This window comes from Tenrec ecaudatus, chromosome 12 (genome assembly GCF_050624435.1).
Source record: "Tenrec ecaudatus isolate mTenEca1 chromosome 12, mTenEca1.hap1, whole genome shotgun sequence".
Lineage (NCBI taxonomy): Eukaryota > Metazoa > Chordata > Mammalia > Afrosoricida > Tenrecidae > Tenrec > Tenrec ecaudatus.
Genome location: NC_134541.1, coordinates 17295211 through 17318070, shown reverse-complemented (window position 1 = coordinate 17318070; position 22860 = coordinate 17295211). Strand labels below are relative to the sequence as shown.

Genomic DNA, 22860 nt, shown 5'->3' with positions numbered 1-22860 from the left:
GAAGATGTCCTCCCCTGTCATCTGATTTCCCTTTGAACCCATTCTAACGTCGTTTCAGCTTTTAACCGCTTCTGGCTTCTTGTTGATGGAGGTTTTCCTATGCTTCCTTGGATCCTGTTTGCTTCCTGTTTTGTATGGGCTTTTCTGGTAAATGAGATCCAGGATCGGGAGCTCTACAGCGACAGTAACTGGATTGACACTTGCCTAGGGGCATGGCAGAGGGTGGGGGCTAACAACAATGAGGACGAGAAGGAACTGTTCTGGAATTGATGAGGTGAGGGTTATACAAATCTCCTTAGTATGACAGAACGATTAAATTGTGACGTGTATGCCAATAAAACGTTTATTTTAAAGAAAGGTCAGCAGACAGTTCAGACCTAGCAGCAACAATCAGGAGCTGAAGCGGACAAGTTATTTTGATCAGTTCTCATAAAGATGTCAGGCCAGGAAATCCTGGGCGTGGGAGGCGGGAAACAGTTCCTCTCTGTCCTCTAGAGTCACTGTGAAATAGAGTCAACTCAAAGACCAGACAGAAAAGAGAGAGAATTTAGCCCGTTTGCCCACCCCTGGCCTAGAAGGCAGAGATGGTGGAAAGAGCTAATCCATGCCACCCATTAGCAGGCACCCAGGGATGCCTGGCAAAGGGCAGATCTGTGCCCTTAATGCAATTTGTAATTGTGGTGTAATCAGCAGCGGCCCTCTGACCCACTAGATTGTTCTCTGGATGGGGGCATGGGGCACAGCCATGTCCCAGTAAAGCTTGCTTTCAACCTGAGCAGTCTCTGGATTACTGGTGTTTGGCTGCTGAAGACATCCCCAGGGAAATGATTGTGCACTGGCTTCAAATCCAGAGTTATTGAAGTCAAATCCAATGCCGTTTCCATTGCATAATTGTGTAATGTGGTATAGTGCAGGGGTTACTGTCACAAATTCCTATACAACAGGCGCCACAAATGAAAGGTATGGGGGTAGGGGAGAGACCCTTTGGAAAACCCATTGTCAATCTCACCAGGGCAGCTGCTCTTTGGCTCCAACCATTTATTGCCACACGGAAGTGTGTACACAATGTTGACGGATAGGGCAGAAATGCCAATTTCTGTATGAAATCTCTTTGTTAAAAAAATGTTGGCAATGAATTCAAACTGTTTGGAAATATTGGGCACGGCGCATTGGAAGGATAAGGGGTCATCCAGTGGGACCTGGGGTGTTTGGGATGGGGAGAAATGGAAGGTAAAGGCTGATAGCTAAGAGCAACTTCTGGGGGAGTTGGTTCCCATATAAAAAACACTTACATATTGTTTCCTAGTCTGAGCAATCACCGTAAGCAAGGAGAAGACACATTAGAGCAGCCGTTTTAAAAGATTGCTTTGGTAGCTCATGGGAACATGGCTGGGATAGTTCATGAAATAGCAAACTCATGAGGCTATCGAGTTGATTCCGACTCATTCTAACGCGAGGACAGAGTAGAATCGCCCCTTTGGGTAGCCAGGATTGTCGATCTTTACAGCAGCGGTTCTCAACCTGTGAGTCGCCACCCCTTTGGGGGTCGAATGACTTTTTCACAGCGGTTGCCTGATTCATAGCAGTAGCAAAATGACAGTGATGAAGTAGCAACGAAAATAATGTTATGGTTGGGGGTCACCACTGCATGAGGAACTGTGTCAAAGGGTCGGGGCATTAGGATGGTTGAGAACCACTGCTTTACAGGAACAGAAAGCCTCATCTTTCTCCCAAGTAGCAGCTGGTAGTTTCAAACTGCCAATCTTGTGGTGAGCAACCCAACATGTAATGCACTATACCACCAGGGTTCCTTGAAAAGTGAATTCCAAAAAGCCAACTCTACCATCGCATTGACCCTATAAGGGCAGAGTAGAACTGCCTCTGTGGGTTTCTGAGACGATGATTTTTTTTTTTATTGGGGCTCATACAACTCATCACAATCCGTACATACATCAATTGAGCAAAGCACCCTTATACATTCGTTGCACTCGTCATTCTCAAAATTCACCTTCCACTTGGGTTCCTGGAATCAGCTCGGTTTCCCCTTTTTTCCCCCTCCCCCTCCCTCCCCGCTCCCCCCTTCCCCCTGGTCCCTTCATAGTTTATAAATAATTATTATATCGAGACGATGAGTCTTAAAGGGTTTAGAGGCCTTCATCTTTCTCCCTCTGGTTTCAAACTGTTGACCTTGTGGGTAGCAGCCCAATGCATACCTCCCAACAATACCACAGCTCCTTGGTAATGGATTAGCCATGGTGCCTATGAGCCATGGAATCGATGCCATGGGAGTGAGAGTCAAAAGATGAAGGCTGTGGAGGCCCGTTATGCTCTGACACCCCTGGGTCTCAGACAAACTTGAGAAGTGGCTGGTTGGTGAGTTACAAGGAAGCAAGATGGAGGCCTAGACACTTTGACCTTACTCTCCTACCTGACTGTAAAATCTTGTCCGTCTCATTCGCTAGCATGTCCCTAGCGCTGTGCCTATCAACTGGCACTTAAGATAGGGAAACGATAAAATTTGTTTAAGAATAAATGAGAGGGAGGGAGTAGAGGTAAGTTGAATTTTTAAGAACTGCGTTTAAGAATCAACTGCCTTGTTGTGCCAGAGCTGGCATGGGGGTTGGAGCTGTGGCGGAGGTCGTTTCCTGCTTCCTCTCACAGCCTTGGGGAGGGATGGGGCTTCCTGAAGTTATCACTTAAATGGACCTATAAGACCCTCGTCTTGCAAACCGCAAGGGTCATTGCAGGTAGGATTAAGTGACAATTTAGAGGATGAACCATTTCTGTTCACCTTTGGTCCTGTCTCTCCATAGCGCACACTGAAAGGGGCTCTGCCTCGGGCCCTGACCTCGTGTGGATTCCTTTTGGGGTGCAGCGGGTAAGGATTACCAGCGTCCCTGGGCTGCTTCTGGTTCGGGTCCACATCCCACCAAAGCCCCCAACCCCCTCTCCCAGTCCTTGTTCCCACAGATCTCTTCCTTGACCTCTGCCCTCCTCGCCTCGCTTTTCCTCACAGCCTTCTTTGCACCCGTATCCGTCCCCTCACTTGCTTCTTCCTGACCCCAACCCTAAATCGGCCACCAGACAGCCGCCCGCCCCTCCCCCGACTTCACAGCCTCCGCGCGACGGGCGCCCCTTCCTCCCCGCCCCCCCTCCGCGCCCCTCTCCGGACGACGGAGGACGACGCAGACTCGGCCCGGCTCGGCCAATGAGGAGCCCGCGCAGCGGCGGGGGCGGGGCCTGGGCCGGAGCGGAAGTGGTGACCGGAGCGGAAGTGGAGCCACCGCCGCCGCCGATTCCGGAGGTAGGGGAGCCACTGCCCACGCCGCCTCCGTCGCCGCCCGAGGAGCCGAGTGAGGAAGAAAGCGGACGTCGCCCACGAAGCTTCCCTCGAAGCGCTCGGTTCGTTGCAGCCCTTGACGGTTAGTACGACGCGGGGTCCGCCCCGGGGAGCCCCGTCTGGAGGCTCCGCCGCAGCTTCCGCGGCCCCACAAGTGGGCCCCGTGGGGAGCAGAGCGTGCTGCTAGGCCCCGCGCGCGCGGCCGCCGCCGGCGCGGACTGGGCCTCGCGGTGGCCCCTCCCTGCTTCCGGGGCCAGGCCCTTGGCCTCCTCCGGAGGCGCGGGCGTCCCTCCTGCCCGGGGCCCGCCGGGGCCGCTCCTTAGCAGGCGGGAAAAGACGGTGGAGCCTAAACCGGGCCTTCCCTGGCTCCCGCTCTCCCCCGCTTCAATCCAAGCCCCCTGCAACCCCTCCCTCCGCCTTGGTCCCCAAGAGGGGTCCCTTTCAGCCCTGTCGCCAGTCGTCCTGGTTTTCCGGTCTCCAAAAATGAAGATTTAACCCCCAACGGGAGAGTTCCAGAGTCCCCGGGGCCCCGCTGGCCACCTTCTGAATGAGCAAGGGGTTTAACCTTGGGGGAACAGCAGGGGGAAACCCCCTCCCATTTTGCAGCAAAGCCATTTCGCCGTCGTCCTTTGGGTTTGGAGCTTGGGGAGGGCCCGAGATTACCTGGGGAGCCCAGGATTGAGGTTTAAATCAAGAATTTGCATTCGTGGGAAACCGTTACGGATTCAAGAAGCCCGATGCCCAGGACAGAAAGGAAAAAAAAATCAGACTGGGAATCGGAGCATTTTCCCAGGGCTTTTGCCGTCCTCGGTTAATGCTCGTGTCTTTTGTGTCCTCCAGCAAAATTCTCCCATACTGTGTGTGAGCCGAATTTTCCTTCCGAAATGTGCCCATGGCGACCTCCTTGGTGGTTGCGAAGGATGTGGGAAGCAATTGTCCCCCTTTTCTTTAGCAAATGAATACACCGCTGTCTATTGCAAATGGAGAAACCGCCCCTAATGGGGCTTTCAAAGGTGACAGCATTGGTAACATGATTTGCCCACCTTTTAGTAACAATCCTGCCTCGTGCCCATGCCCTCTCGCCCTTACAGTGTTTCTCTTTGTTAGCGCTAGATACCATCAAACTCCGATTTTACTTGCCCTGTGTGGGAGATGGAATTTGGCAAAGTGAGGCTGTGAACATGTAAAATAAGACGGCCACAGAAGCTAACAGAGAGGGAAGGGAAGGCCTTGCAAGAATATGAAAATTGCCTGGACTTCTGGCTCTGCTGCTAATGTGCAGCTGCAGCATGTAGAACACAAGCAGCTCGTAGAATTAGACACATGGCTGCTTAGCTTTCCAAAGAATCCTGCAAGAAATTCATCTCTCCAAAAATTGGTTCTTAGTGAGTTTCTTTTTGACTGCGTCTAGTGCATCCATTTCTTTGCTTGGGATGGATATTTTTTTTTTTTTTTTCTGAGTCTCCTTCGTGTTTTTTCTAGAATCCATGCAAAAGCAGGCCACACTGGTGAGGGAAAAACCTTTTATCTTTGACTGGACTCAAGTGAGAATTTGAGCGTAGCCTTCCAAAATGGAAGACTAAGAATCCAGTAACTGCTGAGTTATTTCTGTAACCCCTCCTCTTAGTGAGATCAGAAACCATTCACCTATCTTACAGATGCATTCTCCATGAAAAATAAAGTGGTTCGGGCCCAGACACACACGTTGCTTTCAGACTGAATATCTTCAGTATCAGTGGCAAATATTTATGGCCTCTCAGCCCCTGGGGCAGGGCTCCAAACCTGTAATCTGCACATTTCCCATCAGGCAATGCTTGTGTCACACTGAAGCCATTTTAGAATTGGAGCTCTCTAGATGGGGCAACCAGGCCGAGAAAATTCCCCTGATGCTGGCTCCCTGGGCCCAGTGCACGGAGATTGGACACTGCGGAAAGTGTGCTTTGCCCATTTAGCTGTGTGACTACAGAGCCGAAAGAGCACTGGACTTGGAGTCAATTAAATCTGACTCCAGTCATTCCTGCAGCGCTTTCTCCCTGTGCGGTCTTCAGTGTCTTACTCAAGTCACTAGTTCTCAGTTTCTCTAGTTAGAGTTGCCATGAGGCCATTTTACCACCAGTAAAATGTTAGATATATGTGTAAGTTTTGGTTCTGTCTTTCAAGCACAAGGTTCATCCCTAATGGCGTTTCTCTGCAGTTGTAATCTTGTACATGTGTTTTGCACGTAGCATCTCTAGAAAATGTGCCCATTTTCTCATCTGTACTGCATGGGGACGTAGTCTTTGTTGGATTGTTGTGACAAATTGAATATTTAAAATAAGTATCTGGTGGCACATAATTGTTTAATGATATTTGGCTGTATTTATGAACACATACAAATATGCACACACACTTTATATATGTACATATATTCCTTCTTACATCCATTTGAGATTATCTACCAATGAGGTAGTATCAATTGCCCTATAATAGAGTTACCCCTATCACTTATTGTGATCCAAGTTTTATTGTAAGTACTTTATATGTATTAACTCATTTCTTAAAACAACCAACACTAGATGATTCTGTTAGCCTCATTTACAGATTAGAAAATCCAGGCACAGAGAAGTGAAACCATTTTCTCAAGGTCACACAGATGGTAAGTGCTGGTGCTGGGAATCAAACCTAGCCATCCGGCTCCAGTGAATGATAGATTTCTAAATGTGCAAGAATAGCACCTGCATTTCTTTCATGTGAATACTAGTCAGGTAATAGTTTTTTCTACATTTAGACTGAAAGTAAACTATATTTGAACAGGACTTTTAATTTTTGAAGAGGAATTCAAAAAAACCCACGAAATCCATTGCTGGGGATTATATTCCAACTCATAGCAACCCTATGGGACAGAGCAGTGCTGAGTGTGAAGAGAGGTAAAATATAATGGGGGGAAATGTTTCCATCCCATGTAGCCCTGGTTGTGTGGTACTTGAGTGTGGGGCTGCTACCAGTAGGTTGTAAGTTGGAAACCCACCAGCCACACTGCGGGAGAAATGTGTGGCGCGGTCAGCTCTGTAAAGATCACAGCTTGAAAACACTGCTAGGCAGTTGTACGCCTGTCCTTCGGGACTGCTTGAAGGAGGACTCCACAGCAGCAAGGGAGGGCTGTCCTCTCCTGGCCGCAGGATTCCCTGGTAACTGCTGCTGCGCTCTTACACAGTCTGGTGTTTCTAGTACTTGCTTCATACTGGGGAAAGTTCATCAGTTACTTTGTGACACACTCATTTATCTGGTCCTAGCTGCTCTGTAGGTGGGAATTTGGTCGGGCCTATGATTAAGCTCCATTGTTTCTACTGCTTTCCTTGTAGGCTGGAGATTTTCTTTATTGTGTTGGAGAGGAGGGGAAACTCACTCCCATCGAGTCAGTTCTGACTCCTCGTGAGCCTGTAGGACCGCCTGGAGCTGCCCTTACAGGTTTTTGAGACACTGAACTCTACAGGGTGTCAAAAGCCATGTCTTTCTCCCGAGGAGCACCTGGTAGTTGGAGTTAGCAGTCTAGTACACTAGCCACTATGCCACTAGGGCTTCTTAGACCTAGTAACTTCTGAAGTATAGCATCCCATAGTGCTTCCTTTCATAATGCTTGCTCAGGAGCATTAAACCAAGCACTTGCCCTTTAGCTGAGGATACCTCTGCAGAGCAGTGGTTCTCATACAGTTCCTCATGTTGTGCTGACCCCCAGCCATAACATTATTTTCGTTGCTACTTCATAACTTTTAATTTTGGTACTGTTCAGAATCAGGTGACCCCTTTGAAAGGGTCAGGTGACACCCCCATGGGGTTGCGAACCACAGGTTGAGAGCCGCTGTCATATAGGTTCCTAAGCTTGTTTGGCCTGGCCACCCCCTTTTTGGAGGGGTGGGCAAATTTAACTCAACGCCCTCTGGCAATTAAAAACTTATATACCCTTAATCCAAATAAGTGTCTCACTGCCATTGGGATACCAACTCTGAGCAATCCGGGGCGGGGGAGTAAAAATGTAGGCATCTGCTTTTGCAGCTCCCCTGGTGGTTCCAGTGGCCCCCAGAGGGCGGTATCGCCCACTTTGGGAAGCACTACCTTAAGGCATGAATTAAAATGTAAAGGTTAGACTATCAATTGCTTGGTTTCTTGAGATTTTTAAGAAGGGGACAATTCACTGTAGCCTGAGGGCCAGAAATTATATACTAGTGCTCACAGCTTTGGAACCGTTTGGCTGTCTGTGAAGATGAGCCTCAGGTTCATCTGCATGGCCTGACAGAGCCCCGCCCGCAGTTGGAGCTGGAATCCTAGTGAAGCGTGCTAAGGTTAATACTTAGTTGGAAAATGACAATGTGTTCTGTGAGATTCATGTCGGGAACAGACACAGGCCCACTCACTGCTTTCTCTGTTAAAGACTCAGCAGTGCACTTACAGTGATACGTGTGATGAGATTAAAATGATCGATGGCCTATTTTACCTCAAAGGAACAAATGGTTCCAAGTTGACTGTTGGTTAATGAAGATGATATTTTTTTACTGACTAATCCTTTCTTGGGTTGTTTTCCCCTTGTACTGGCTAGTTTATTTTATTTTCCCAAAGAGACCCAACAAGAAGAGTTATTCCTGACCTTGCCTTGACTAGGTTGAAGCAGGGTAGGGAGGTCTGGGGGCACAGTGGAAAGGTTGGTGGTTTAAGTGGGCTCTGTGGGAGAAACACTTGGCAATCTGCTTCCAAACAGATTTGTTAAGAGCCGCCGAGTTGGTTCTGACCCAAAGTTGTGTACAACAGAACGAGACACTGCCCAGTGCAGCACCATCCTCACAGTTGTTAGGTTGAGTCCTGTGCTGCAGCCACTGTGACGGTCTTACTTCCATGATGGTCTTCCTTCTTTTCCAAGATCCTGTACTTGACTAAGCATGATGTCCTTATCCAGGGACTTGGAATCAAAACCTGACAGCAGTGAATTTGGTTTTGAGTTTTGGTCTACTGATAACATCCAAAGTACATGAGACAAAGTCTCACTCTCCTCGCCTCTAAGGAGCGTGCTGGCTGATACTTCTTTCTTCCAAAACAATAACTGATTCCTCTGGCAGCCCATGGTACCTTCAGTAGTGTAATCGTTCATAAAGGCTTACATCTGTGGAAACCCTATAGGATAGTTCTTCTCTGCCCTGTAGGATCACTGAGTCAAAATGGACTTGATAGCAATGTGTTCAGGGTTTGTTTTCAACTAGGACAAAGAGATTGAAGGCTACAATGGAGCAGGTAGGAGTCCGCTCCTTCCTTCTTGCTGCCTTATAGCTTGTTTGGCAGTCTGATGAGTCTGGGGCATATGTTATTTCTAACTTAACTTTGATTTGTAAAACTAATTGTGCTGGTGTAAGGCCAGCTCTAAAACCTAAACTATAATAACAATTCCTCAAAAAATGGTCTGTGATAAAAATCAATGTTTTAGAGCCTGGTGCTGCTATATACAGCTATCTATGAACAGGGATAGTAGTATTTACTGCATTCTAAGATGCTTAGGATTAAATGAGTTGTAAAAACCTCTAAGTGCTTTACACATTTAGGTAGAGCATAAGTGGATATTTTTTGCTATGCCAATTAGTTAGTATGACTTTTTGGGAGGGGTGGGGCGCTATCTAACTCACTGGACTTAAAAAATTGTGGTGTAATGTGTGTGTGTGTATGTATCCATTGTAACGATTGTTGAGTGTATAATATAGTGGTACTAAGGACACTGATCATGTTGGCCAATCATCACCAAATGTTTTCCATTATGCTTAGTAGGCACTGATTCTATTCCTAAATATAAATATGATTAATAACTGAGAAAGAGGATTCTTTTTATTTTGTTTGCTTTTAAGTGATGTTGTCTCCTGATTGTAGAGTTGAGGTGGCTCTTTTTAAAAATGAGTCTAAGACAGCAAGTAGGAGGGTGTAGCAAAAAGTATTGCTGCAAAAGCACAGAAACCATTATCAAAATATGAAGCTGTTGTTTCTCACCCAACCTTCTCCTCCAGCTGGGTCTATGCACTTCTGAAGACAGTGTCCACCTCTCTAGCCCTTCCAGGGAGAATTTTGTGCTCTTCAATTCACACCACATCCAAGCAGCAGTTTGGGGATCCCTTGAAGGACTCAATCTGTGTTCTTTGAGTTTGGGGGACAAAAAGTCTGGAGTCTTCAGATCAAGCAAGACTGCCCGTTTGCAGGTTCACACAAGCCTACTGTGATTCAGAGGGCAGCAACTGAAGAGAGCATTTATTGGGGAGAAATAGATCCATCCTAAGGCGTCCTGGGGGCCATAACCTTCTGTCTGCCTTGAATTTAATCTGCCCATCAGATCTCTTCAGAAGCCACTCTTGATTGGACCTTTTTGGCCAAGACTAAGCTAACTATATTACTGAGCAGCCACTTGGTCACTGGAATGTGTTTATTTGAAATAAATTTTTGCAATACTTTTAAAACATAGATTAGAAATTGTTTTTCTTATCCTTTTTTATCTTGATACAACTTAAATCTGAAGAATATAATTAATTCTCTTGCTTGAAACTCATCAAGATCTTTTTTTTAAATCATTTTATTGGGGGCTCATACAACTCTTATCACAATCCATACATACATCAATTGTGTCAAGCACATTTGTACATTCGTTGCCCTCATCATTCTCAAAACATTTGCTCTCCACTTAAGCCCTTGGTATCAGCTCATTTATTTCCCTCTCCGCTCCCTCTCCCCATGAACCCTTGATAACTTATAAATTATTATTATTTTGTCATATCTTACACCATCTGACGTGTTTCTTATCCTTGGATATCTGCTTCTGATCTCTAGAAACTGGCCTCTCGGGTGTTGGACTCCTAGGGAAATAGCTCTTCCTCAAAGAGTTGAGCAAGAGGGCCTAGATCATGGCGTAGAACCTCGTCCATGTTTACTGACTTAGGAGGGTTTCATGTATTTGAAGGCAGTCCTATTTGGTAGTCACCATTAGAATTTTTTCATAGCTTTCTGTTTATCTGTAGCTATTGACTTCTCTTTAAAGACTTTCTTTTTAAAAAGAAGATATATTGAGTAATAAGTACAATCAGAAAACCAGAGCTGTTACCATTTAGTTGATTGTGACACATGACAAGTGGATCATGATTCATCGTGACCTTACAGTTAGAACTATCCCTTAGCATGTCTAAGGCTGTGATCTTTAGGGAAGCTGACTGCCACGTCTCTGTCCATGGAGCAACTGGTCATTCAAACCACCGGCCTTTCAAATCATTCCCGTGTTTGGAAAAATGGGTTGTTTTTCACCCTGCAGTTGCTGTTCTGGCAGCAAATGCTCTCCAGTCCTCTGAATTGACACCCATCAGCTGGGTGTGCATGCACTGAGGGTGCCTGTGCTCAGCCAGGAAGCATACCAGCATAGCCTCTCATTCAGGAAACATGGCAGCTCCCTGCAGGACTGGACCCCATGCACCCTTTAGCGAGAATCTGCCTGCTTTGGTGTCTCTACACTGCTGGGTGAGCACCTGACCTCACATGAGTGGCACATTTTTGAAGACTCTTAAGAGAAAAAGTGCCCCCCTACCATTACTTTTTCTGGGTGGGTTGCCCATTCAGTCTCAAAAGAAAAGTCTGTCCTGATTCTAAGTCATCATTACTTGTCATCTTTAGAACTAATCACTTACAGCTCTAACGTGTGTTCCTTTTGAGGACATTCAAGGCTGGAGTTTTATCTACGAATGTTAAAATTATAGCACGTTCACTTCTGGTACACGATCGGTTTTTCTCCACTAATAGAGGCTACAGATATATTTGGATTTGTAGGCAGGCAGATCCCTGAGATCTGAAGTGTCGGGGTAGGCTGTCTAGCCCTAAAAGGGATTGGGAAGGGGAGAGCAGTTGGAGGGGACTTGTATCGTTTGACAAGAGGTTAAAAGAGCTTTCTAGATAAAGTATACTTGAACATGGCTTTTATAGGGTGTGTGGTGATGTCCATGGAGCTCTTTGTGGAGCTGTGGGATAAACATTGGTGTGCTAGCCACAAGGTTGGTGGTTCAAACCCACCAGCTACAAAGACGAGGCTATCTGCTCCTGTATGATTTACTACCTTGGAAAGTCTGGTGGCTGGCTGTAAGTTTGAATCGACTCAATGGCAGTGGGTGGTTTCGGGTTTTAGCTTGAGAAAAGGTTACATGTTGGAAAATAACTGAGAAAGCCTAACATTGTGGGAGGACTTTGAAAGCCAGGTAGACGTTCCGATTTGGTGGTCCCAGGGGAGTCATTGAAACCCATCGAGTAAGAGTGGAAGCAGGGCTAAAGGGGGCGCTTAGGAAGGGTGGTTTCAAAGTAGCCTGTGAGAAATGAGGTGCAAATGCAATGAGAATTTAATGTATTTTGGATAGTAGGTGCTTTGAATTATTGAGGAAAGAGAATGTTCCCAAATTCAAAGTCGTATTCTTCTTTCATATTGACATCTGTTCATCGAGCAGATGATTTTCAGACAGATCGTGTACAGGGCGCTGTGGAAATTGCCCCCGGGGGAGCTTATGGTGTCACAAAGGTCAGTGAAAAAGAGGGACACTCAATGAGATGGTTGACACCATGGCCCAAGAAAGTAGTGACCTCAGTCTGACAGGGATTGTGGGGATGGCTATGGGCCAGCCACTTGAGGCAGTGGACAATAGCACACAAGAAAGAATGATGTAAAATAGCAGGAAGTTAAAAAATTAAAGCCACTATGAGCCAGCTTGGTGGTACCGAACAACAGCGAGGGACTTAAACTATGCACTGAACCCTCTTCGTCCTGAAGAAGTGTGGTGAGACTCGGGGAGGTTATCAGTGAAATGCTCTGTGAGGGGTTGGCACTGTCGGGAGGGCCAGCGAGGCACGGCCTGGGGGGAGCTACATGCTGTGGGGGGTGGGCGGGCAATCGGGGGATAAAAAACAAAAAAGAAATGCTCTGTGAGAGGAAATTGAGAATCGTGCTAACAGAAATAGAACAAGAGCCCTGGAAAGTAGCCCCCTCCTCAAAAAGAATTAAAAAATCATTGTTTCTAATGATTTTTTTAATTTTGACATAGTAAATCTCAAAGATAATCAAGCCTGTGAAAGCCAGAACCTATGTAAGGTGAAAATCTTCCAGAGAAGGACAACTTGGGTATTTTCCACTATAGTGAGCCACGCAGAGTTGTAAGACTGGAAAAGTGGGAATGTTTCCAATCTTGGAAAACTATGACAGTCCCAGCACATTCCAACCCTCAACTTGCGCTCTATCACGATTCCAGCAGGTGGCACTGGCCACTGTTCCTGGGACTAGAAGCTGTCTGTCAGGTCGTGTGGGCTTTAGTGGTTCAGAGATGCTTCCCTGAGGGTGTGAGCCTAAGCTGTGGCCTGAAGACTTTGCGGAGCCCATGCGACAGGAAGTGCCCGCTAGAAGAATCCTCTCGGGGAGCAAAGACAGAAGCATACGGGGAGAGTAGGGCGCCATTTTGGCCGAAGCACATAGTGTGTGTGGAAGGGATGTTGGGGTCCAGAGACTAGGAAGCTTTTGCTGGCCTGACTAGAAAAAATCTGGTGCTCTAGTGTAGTGTTCCCCAAAGTTCGCCCAGGGGGTGCTGGAACGATGGGCTGCAGCTGCAAAAGTAGATGCCTACACTTTTTCCTGGCTTGTGGGCTAGAGCACAAACATTTTTAATGCTGGGGGCACTGAGTAATTGTCTTTCTGAAAAGGGCTGAATAGGTTTGTAAACCTGTGCCCTGTTGAAATGAAGATTTGATGGATCACAATTGTCTAGTCTGGAACAGACCTAGGGGATGCCACAGATCAGGACCAGGCCACTAGTGTTGTGTCCAGTTGTGCCTGGAGGTTCCCTAAGACTAGGATGGCTAACAACAGCCAGTGGACGACAGGGAACTTTACAGAGAAAGTAACTCGACCAGAACTCTGAAAAGATGCCTCTGGTGGCAAAGACCTGGAGGGGCAAGAGAGGAGAGTCTGAGAACAGGAGGAAGAGAGAGTGACTGGGAGGCGCCAATGTAGAAGGAACAATTTCATTTCTCACTTGTTTGCTGCCTTTCTCCAAACTGCTGGGTGTTGTGTAACCCATTTCCTGTTGAAATTGGTCAAGCGGCTTCAAAAATACACATTATATAAATCAAGTTACATAAGCAGTAAGCAGCAGAACATTGAGCATGGATTTTGTTTGCTGTGAGTTGTTTGGGTGTCTGTGTGTAATTAAAAAGAAATAACAGCAATTAAGGGTATGCCTTTTTTGAGACACATCTCCAAAAGCACTTGCAACGATCTCAATGAAGCCGAAAGCAGTTTGCCCCCCACACTCGAAAGGCGGAGTTTTTATTTTGGGAACTAGGGTGTGTGCATTTGGGAGGTCCCAAGGAGTCTCCCAGAGTCCTTGGAGAGGTATGATGTAACTTTTAATGCTTGGGAAGAAAAGCAGAATTGAGGGAACTTTTTAATTTGGGGGCATAATGGGGTCAAAGTGGCTTGGCATCTTTCAGCAGTGCCAGTCCTCTGTGTGTCTCACACTGCCTGGGATGGCCTGGCTCTCAATGGGCTCCTGGCCAACACATTATAAACGGGAATTTCTCGTAGGTAGGGCTACACAGGTGCTGTTCTATGAACTTTGAAGTGAGCCACTAAATGACTGCCAACTGAAATTTTCTAAAGTTCATTGAGGTCCTTAAAGTTAGTTTCACTCAGCTGTGCTTGCCACATTAGGGAACGTTTACTTAAAAATGAAGATAGTGGCTTGATCCCAAAGCCTCGTGCTGAAAACTGTGACTTACTGAGAGAGTCCCTAACACAGTGCATGGCTGGTCTCCCACTCAGTGTCTCCCTCTCTCTCGCACTGCCTGTCACTGCCATGCCAATCTGACATACTCAGGAACCTTCACTGTCTTGTGACTGGCCCACCTAGGGCACGTAGCCTTTCAAGTGGGGGCTGTAAAAGAGACAGGCATGAAAACTGTGTGTAGGCTCTTCACGGTCGTCAGCTGGGGGATCATCGTGTGGGCATCTGCTCTGCTGAACAGAGTACCCTGTGGCCGCTCCATACGGCAGAGGGGTTGCTAGGGGGTGTGCACCGCAGTGGAATGTTTAATGAGGCTCGCTGGTCTCTGCTGTAGTTTGTCTAGTGGAGTCAGTGGAATGGTGAAACTTACTTCTCTGAGTGTAGACTTCAAATTTGTGAGGCTTCTGTAGAACACAGCTCTGAGTTTGATTTCAGCACATTCATACTGAGAGACACTGTGGTTCTGAAGTAAAGAGCCGGATTCCTTTTATATCACCTGGGTGGTGGAGCTTTCTTACCATCGTTCTCTGTTTCATAAAAAAGCATCATGCACTACAGCGTGTAGAGGAAGGCGCTCAAGGGGCTGGGTTGGCCCTCGTGGCTGCTACAATGACTGGGAGGGTTTCTTTCTACTATGTGTTGGGGTGCTGGAAGTGGGAACCTAGTGAGAGTATTTGTGGGTAACATCTTCACTGACACTTGTTCCTCACAGCTGCCCCGTAAGAGTTGACGGTGAGTGCTCTTATAGCCAAGACAGGGTCCAGGGCTCTCGGAGGTGGCGTCATTCAGCTTGTAGCAGGACTTGTGCCGGGCAGAACTCAGGCCTGTCTGCCCTGTGTGTGTGGTGTTTTCCTGCAACATGTCTTAGTAATGAAGTGAGCACATTTGGTAGGTTATCTTAGTAATGGCTCCCATCCTTCCGGTGCTCACTGCTTGATGAGGACTGTCAAATAGAACATTTAAAAATCAGCTTTTGCTTCAAGGTTGATTGAATCCGTTGTCTTCCATGAGGGAAGATACATTTGACCCAACTCTGGCACTTTTGAAAGAACTAAAGGATATGTACTTAGCCAGAACTTCCAAGGAAGCCATCGTCCTCCCAACTGTCTCTATATGTCTTTACCTGTATTGGGGAGACAGATCAGGATAATGTCAGAAAACAAAAGTTTTAGAGCCAAACAGCCTTGAGTTTGAATTCTGGCGTTCTGCCATCCGCAGCACTGTCTGTCGAGTTTCGTCATGCCCCTAGTAGTTTGCACGTTCTCATGAAGCTGGAAGCTGTGCTGCCAGAATGAATTTTAGATACCAGCAGGGTCACCCGTGGTAGGTAGGTTTCATTTGAACCTTCTAGGCAAGGAAGAACGGTCTAGTGCCGTTCCTGAGAATTAGTCCGGGAAAACTGGATCCCATAGCATATTGTCTGCTACAGAGCTGCAAGATCCGCCCCTAGATTTGAAGGCTTGCCAGATGCACAGTGGCGGCAGTGCTGGACTCGAGCCACCCCGTGATGGCGAGAATGTTGTGGGCCCAGTCAGTGCCACCACCATCTGCTAACAGGATTGAAGTGAGCCTGTCTTGTACTTTCTCTGAGCTGCCATTTCTTCACCGCTGGAAAGGGGGACGGGGTTGTGGTGGACAAAACCTGCAGTGTAGGACTAAAGGGAAAACGAATTCAGCAAAATGGTATCAAAGCTTATAGACAAAATACTTCCCTTCAGGGGTCTGATACACAGTGTTGTCCCTGGCGTACTTTCCCTGGCACTTGGAGGTAGATGGTTCCCATTTAGATAATGTCTTTCCATGTGGGTTGGAAGAAGATTCCTGTATGCATTTCTTGCGCGCTGCCTGACACGAGCTATCTTTCTGGGTGCTTTGCCCCCTCTTTTTTGACTCTAGGGAATGACCATGGATAAAAGTGAGCTGGTGCAGAAAGCCAAGCTCGCTGAGCAGGCTGAGCGCTACGACGACATGGCTGCCGCCATGAAGGCAGTCACGGAGCAGGGGCATGAACTCTCCAACGAAGAGAGGAACCTGCTCTCTGTGGCCTACAAGAACGTGGTCGGTGCCCGCCGCTCTTCCTGGCGCGTCATCTCCAGCATTGAACAGAAGACGGAGAGGAATGAGAAGAAGCAGCAGATGGGCAAAGAATACCGTGAGAAGATCGAGGCGGAACTGCAGGACATCTGCAACGATGTTCTGGTAAGAGGTCTCTCGTGGCGAACAGTCTGCCCACCAAGTATTACTCTGTCAGACCAGCCCAAGAGCGAGGTGGAGGTAGAGGTGTCTGCATATCCTGCAAAGTTGCAGGTGATCTGCAGAGGAGAGGAGAGGAGAGTTTTTCACCTCCTGCTTGATTGGAGCATCCCCAGTGCTGATGGGGAAGGCTCTCCCATCCAAGAGAGCTTTGAGAAGCAGGACTTTTATCTGTGGCTCTTTAGGAGTTGAGGCCACATAGGCAGGGATTTAGATCAGTGCAGCCAAGGGCAGGCTGTTTTAAACAGTGATGGCATCTGTGGTAAGGGCAGGCAGGACCAGGAACCGACTAGCCATCTAGCTTGTCCCCAACCTCTTCACAGGGTCTCCCCGCCACCCCATCGCTTGTCTTTTTGTGGTCATTAGACACCTCCATTTGTTGAGGCAGGCACCACAATTCCAAATGAATGGGGTAGAATTCTGCTCTCCTGGTGCTCTGAGTGTGCCTTAGAAGACTGACTCCTACCTGCCTTTTGGAGGGTGTTGCGGGGCTGCGTGTGCTATCGCAAGTCATGATCCTAGTGTCTTTCCCTCACACCCTGAGCCCTCTGGGACTTTTTTCTCTTCCAGGTAAAATCAGGTAAGAAATGAACAGTCAGGGCTGCTTTGAAGGGAAAAGGAGTTCACACGTGTGGATCTGCCCCCTGCTGCTTGCATCCTCTCCCAACTACTGCCCATCAGCCACCCAGACAGCCCTCCTCCTCCCAAACCCTAAGGAGTTCTACACCCCCAACCCGACCCGTCTGCCTGCAAAGGAGATTAAAATGAATGCTGCCCGCCTCCCACACACACACACCCCCCATGCTCTCAGGCCCCCTTATAACTGTGCTTTTGCATTGGGCTTCTCTTTTCCTTAGGCTCAGGTGACGGTGTGCCCTGGTAAGCTGCTTTCCTGTGGGTTCTTTAGGGGGTTGCTAACGGAGCACTAATTCCTGAATGCTCGAGATGCTGGGATTCAGATGAAGCGTGGCATGCATTCCAAAGGCAAGAAGTACCGTAACGCCTGAAATCTAGACCTGCTATTAGAGCATCTGAAAGCATATGAAGACGGCCTGGTACCTACTGCCTCTTACACCAGCTTTTCAGGATGCCACTTTCTGAGACAGCTTTTGGAAAACATTGCTCTCTGTACGAAGCATGGACTTCTCCAGAAGTATATTTGTAGTAAGCATAAATATGTAAAGGACTTTATTCCTAATGGCAGTGTCAGCTCCTCTCTGAGTGTGCTTACTGCTTTTGAGTGTCGCGCGCCTTTTAATAGCTATACACAGATTAATCCAAGTCTCCTCTTCGCTCACCTAGAACATTTAAAAGCTTTGGATGAAAAATACCTGGTTTTGTTTGTTTCATTTTCAAAAAATTTTTTATGGAGAAATTGGTAGGGTGGTGTATTTTGAATCTTCATTTTAAAATAATACTAATGCTCTTAAATAAGACTTCCATATTCTTAACAGAATGAATTGCTTTTTAGGAGCTGTTGGACAAATACCTTATTCTCAATGCTACACAGCCAGAAAGCAAGGTGTTCTACTTGAAAATGAAAGGAGATTATTTTAGATACCTCTCTGAGGTGGCATCTGGAGACAACAAGCAAAGTGAGTGGCAGTTTTCAAGGCCATCTGACGAATGGCCAGCTCCCTTTGGTACTGACAGAGCAGCCCTGTGCTGGTTGGGGCGAGCAGGGCGGTGGGTATGGTTCACCACAGTGTTTGTGAGCACGGGGCGTTATTGGAAGCCTGGTGTCGTGGCCCATTCATTTAAAGAAGTGTTGTTGTTGTTGTTGTTGTTGCTGAGACTGTTCCTGCCTCATTGTCATAGCTGGGGAAGATGGATAGCTGGAGGGTCCTGTGGAAGGTCTCCTGGAGCGCTAAATGTGAATGGTTGCTGGTGTAAAACTACCACTGTTTTCAAAGAACTTAAGGACTGCCAGCTTCTGCTTTCCTCCCACATCATGACAGTGATCCTCAGAGCTGCCCTGTGTAGGTGTCTACTCTGTGCAGGGAAGGAGCCCTGATGGCTAGCCAGGGGGTTAGCCACTCCCACCTGGAACCCGCCAGCCACTCGGAGGAGGACGGCCTTGGACACCCTGCAGGGCAGTTCCGCTCTGTCTTGTAGGGTTGCTAGTGTTGACATCACCCCAGAAGCAGGGGGTTTGGTTGGCTTTTCTGCAGTGCTGAGTCCCTTTAGTCTCCCTGGTCCACACAAGAACCCATGATTCAGGTGGGAGGCTTCTCGTTTTCTGATAAGGGAACTGTGGCTCACAGAGGTCTTGGCTTGACTCCTACCTAGGGATTAAGAGCTGGGAATGTAAACTTGGGTTGAGATTATGTTGGCTCTAAAACCCATGCTCTTTCCACTAGAACAAAGTGTTTTCCACATTCCATGTTGGTTAAAGGTTATTTCTCTATTTCTTCACTGCTATAGTAGGCTTTAATTCCCTTCGTTTTCTTCCAAAGCATTTAATATCTACTGCTTGGCTTAGAAAAGTCACTTTCAAAATGGTAATGAACTTGGTGGTGGTGAGACCTTGCGCTTGTCTTCCCCGGGTTGTTTGCATCAGCCCAGTGTGGTAAAGCGGGCCGATCGTGGGTCCAGTGTGTGCCAGTGAGCCCATCACGAATGCTCTTTACCCCTCTTGCAGCCACTGTGTCGAACTCACAGCAGGCTTACCAGGAAGCATTTGAAATTAGCAAGAAAGAAATGCAGCCTACACACCCCATCCGGCTTGGCTTGGCACTCAATTTCTCAGTCTTTTACTACGAGATTCTTAATTCTCCAGAAAAAGCCTGCAGCCTGGCAAAAACGGTAAGAAAGACACCTCTATTTTCTGTGCTTTGTGAAACCTCACTTTGCTGTCTAATACCTCTGATCAGCGGAACTGAACTCATTGACTGGGGCTTATTTTAAGAGTTTTGAGGGTGGGAGTCTAGCTACAGACTTGCTAACTTTCCTTGTAATTTCTTCGCAATTCCTGCTAATATTTTGTTTGTTGTCCTAGTGGCACTGTGGGGAATCAATCATTGGACGGCTAACCTAAAAGGTCAGCTGTTCAAACCCACCAAGTACACTCATAGAAAGATTTACAAAGCCTCAAACACTGTATAGGGTCACCATGAGTCCCACTCGTTAGCTAAATTACCTGGCAATTTAATGGTAACCTGTTTCCACCAGTTGCTCTGTGGGAATCTCGGCTCCTGTGAAGATTAATAGCTCCAGAAACCCAAAGGGACAGTCAGCTCCGCCCTATTGGGTAGTTACGAGTCACAGTTGATTCATTGGCAGTGGGTTTGCTGGAGTTTATATGTTCCCCTCAGTACTTTGCAGGAAAATAAATATACATTTACTTGGGGGGGGGGGTGAGCTGAGTTGCTCTAGAAAGCCTGTGTGTATTTTGCTGAAGGCTCTTTGTTTTCAGGCATTTGATGAGGCGATTGCTGAACTGGACACACTGAATGAAGAGTCTTACAAAGACAGCACCCTGATCATGCAGCTACTTCGGGACAATCTCACTGTGAGTACTGCTAACTTCAGGGATCACTTCTGAATGGGTTATAGTCTCTGTTTACCCAGTTAATAGCTCAGGGCCTCCCCATAGTCTAGAGGGGATTTGTGTCCTGTTGTGTTGCTCTAATATTTTAAATGTGCTAAATAGATTTTAAAGAAGTTTTGAGCTGTGCAGTGATACAGAAAATGACAGCTGTGTTGAGCGTGTACTGACTGGGTGGGCCATCTTTCAGTAACTCTGCATATACTCTAGCGTTGTTTCCTCTCTTGCAGCTCTGGACGTCGGAAAACCAGGGAGATGAAGCAGACGCTGGGGAGGGAGAGAACTAATGTCTGCCATGCTTCCTGATCTGTCCAGTGTCACTCTGTACCTTCTACATATATCCCTTTGTGCGATGATAAAAAAAAAAAAGGAATCGTATGTCGATTCTCGATTTTTCACAGCCTCAGCCTAGCAAAAATGGTCCATGGGATAAATAGCTGGCATTTGTATCTAAAACACAGATTGGTCACATAAATGCCACGGCATTCTGAAGTTTCATTTTGATTAACATTGACAGGATTACCGTGTGTTTGATTTATTTTTTTTTAACTGAACACTGTGATTATGGGGTTTTGTAACTTAGCACAGAACTCTTAACTGGTAGGAAAAAAAATAGACCTGAATTATGTGTAACTTTGGGGAAAGTTAAATCTGATATCAAAATAGTCACTGAAATAACAATTCCATTGTAAAGTTGTACAGAAAGTTATAGAGAATTATATTGACGCTGGGACGTGGAGTGAGATGCCCTTTTCTTGGTATTTGAGTTGGTGGTGACTCAGTCATCATGCCTGTCGTTCAGGCTTCACTGACACTTGACCCATTTGGGCCGTGGCCACTCGTGATTACAAACCTGTCCATAGTGTCATCTTCTGAGGAAACATGAAGCCTAACTTGGCTGTTTTTGGTGGCAGAGAGCTGGGTTATGACACCATCCAAAGGTCTAGAGCTCATCTATAACACACGTGGCCAAACCCCCTTTCCTACAGCAATATGTTTGCCATTTGCAACTCTTAGGCTTTGGTGGTGGAAGCTGTTTTCTTTGTAACCACCAGGCTAGAGGGGAAAAGGGAAACCGCTGTGTATCTTATGAATGGCCTTATTTGTTTACTAGGTCATTCCTTTAAGAAGAATGACCTGCAGAAACTGCCTTTTCCTCAAGGAGCAGCCAGAATCTTGGGGTTCTTCCTGGTTTGGGCCTTCTAAATTTGGACATGGAAAGACTCTCCTGCTTTCTTTCGTTGATGGGGGCAGGCTGCTGCTGACTTTGGCTTTCTGTTCTGTCTTGACATTTCTGGCCTCCTGCCTCCAAATCTTTATCCCTCCGTTTTGAATTCTCTTGGTTTTTTGTTCAATGCTGAGTATGGGGGGGGGGGGGGGCGCTGAAAGGGAGAGAAGGTTGGTGAGGACCTGGTGGGCCGGCCTTGCTTCAGAGAATCTGCAAGACCTGCCAGCATCCTAGCTGTGCCTTCCTCCTGTGCTCAGCCCAGTGGCCGCTCTTCAGTCTCAAGAAGAGCTGAACCCCAAAAACGTATTTCTAAACATCCACGATTTCTCCCTCATAATGCCCGTCACTGGGCCTCCCAAGTGTACCCGTCCAGCAAAGTTCCCAGACGTGTTGAAATGAGACCCTCTAGTGCAGGGATGTTGCATGGACACTGCCGTGGAGGGAATCTAGAATAGCCGGCCTACCCGTCTCCCACCCTGAACATTCCATGTACCGTAGCCCATCTGTGTGTCCATCTGCTGAAATGAGAAAAGACAAATCCATGCACTGATTTAAAACAAAAAAAAGAGAAAAAAATCCCACCCCCTTCCCCACCCCTTTCCTAGCTGAACAAAAATGTGCAGTTAATACTTGGCGCTTGATCAATGCAGTAGTGAATGTGGAACCAAGCCTGTCTGTATATCTGGTAGCTCTTTCTTGCTTTGTTTTTTCCTCAACAGTATTCTGCCTAATGTTTGCTTCTGTGATGGTTCTATTGCCTAGCAAGCACACCCGTGGTTGTGAAAATAGTATAGCAAAAAAAAGAAAACTCCCCGATTATCGATGTACTGGATTTGTGTATGTCTTTTAAAACAGTTCTAGTTTCCCCTTACACGGAATAATCAGGAAAAGTGTACAAATTCAAAAGTGAAATAAATTTTATCAGTTAGTTGCCTGTGAACTGGTGTCACTCCGTCTCTGTCCCAGCCAGCACTAGCTGGCAATGCTGAGCACACTTTTGGTCCTACCCGCACTTTAAAGGGAATCACTGATGTGGTTCACCTGCAGAATCAAGCCGAGGGGTTGTGAAGAGGACAGATGACCACCATGTAACACTTCCCTTCACCTCACACAGTTCCACCTTCCCGGCCAGGGGCTCACTAGCTTCAGAGAAGGGGTATTGGTCAATGATTTTGTATAGTATTAAAGATCCCTGCAACTCTGAAATGTAACCGAGCAGTGAGACTGGGCTTGGGCATCTCCAAGGTGATGCCAGTCTTTAGCATCTGCCCTAACAGTATTTCCTGTTAGCCTGCAGCTCCTCACAGGCTTTGCCCCTTTGGAAAGACCGCTGCCGCAATGGTTTAAGCATTGGGCCACCATCCACCAAGTCAGCCGATCAGCCACCGGCTGCTTTGCAGAAGACAGGCGGTGTGCTCCTGTAAAAGATGGAGTCTTGGACACTGGAGTTCTCTGTCCTAAAGGGTCACTAAAAGTTGGGATTGGCTGGATGGTAATGAGAAAGACTCCCATAAGGAAAGCGAATAAATGGAGTTTGAATCAACTGGCTGGATTCTTAGAGTGCTGAGGCTGAGCTGTCCCAACTACTTCAAAATCACACCCAACTGGGAACTCAGCAGGCAGCCACCTGCTTGGCTGCAGCTGGAAGCCAGGAAGCATACCTTTTAGGGGGCAAGGAAGTATTTGTCCACAG

At 47.1% G+C, this 22860-nt stretch overlaps 1 protein-coding gene across 1 annotated transcript; it reads left to right on the top strand.

Annotated features, from left to right (window-relative positions):
• The first annotated feature begins 3262 nt into the window (after nucleotides 1-3262).
• YWHAB (tyrosine 3-monooxygenase/tryptophan 5-monooxygenase activation protein beta) lies at nucleotides 3263-22107 on the top strand. The gene is made up of 6 exons (XM_075528709.1): nucleotides 3263-3422; nucleotides 16036-16338; nucleotides 17864-17987; nucleotides 19034-19197; nucleotides 19808-19903; nucleotides 20170-22107. Exons 2-6 carry the CDS (start codon nucleotides 16039-16041, stop codon nucleotides 20224-20226), a joined length of 741 nt encoding a protein of 246 aa, XP_075384824.1. The 5' UTR covers nucleotides 3263-3422; nucleotides 16036-16038; the 3' UTR covers nucleotides 20227-22107.
• Nucleotides 22108-22860: the final 753 nt, after the last annotated feature.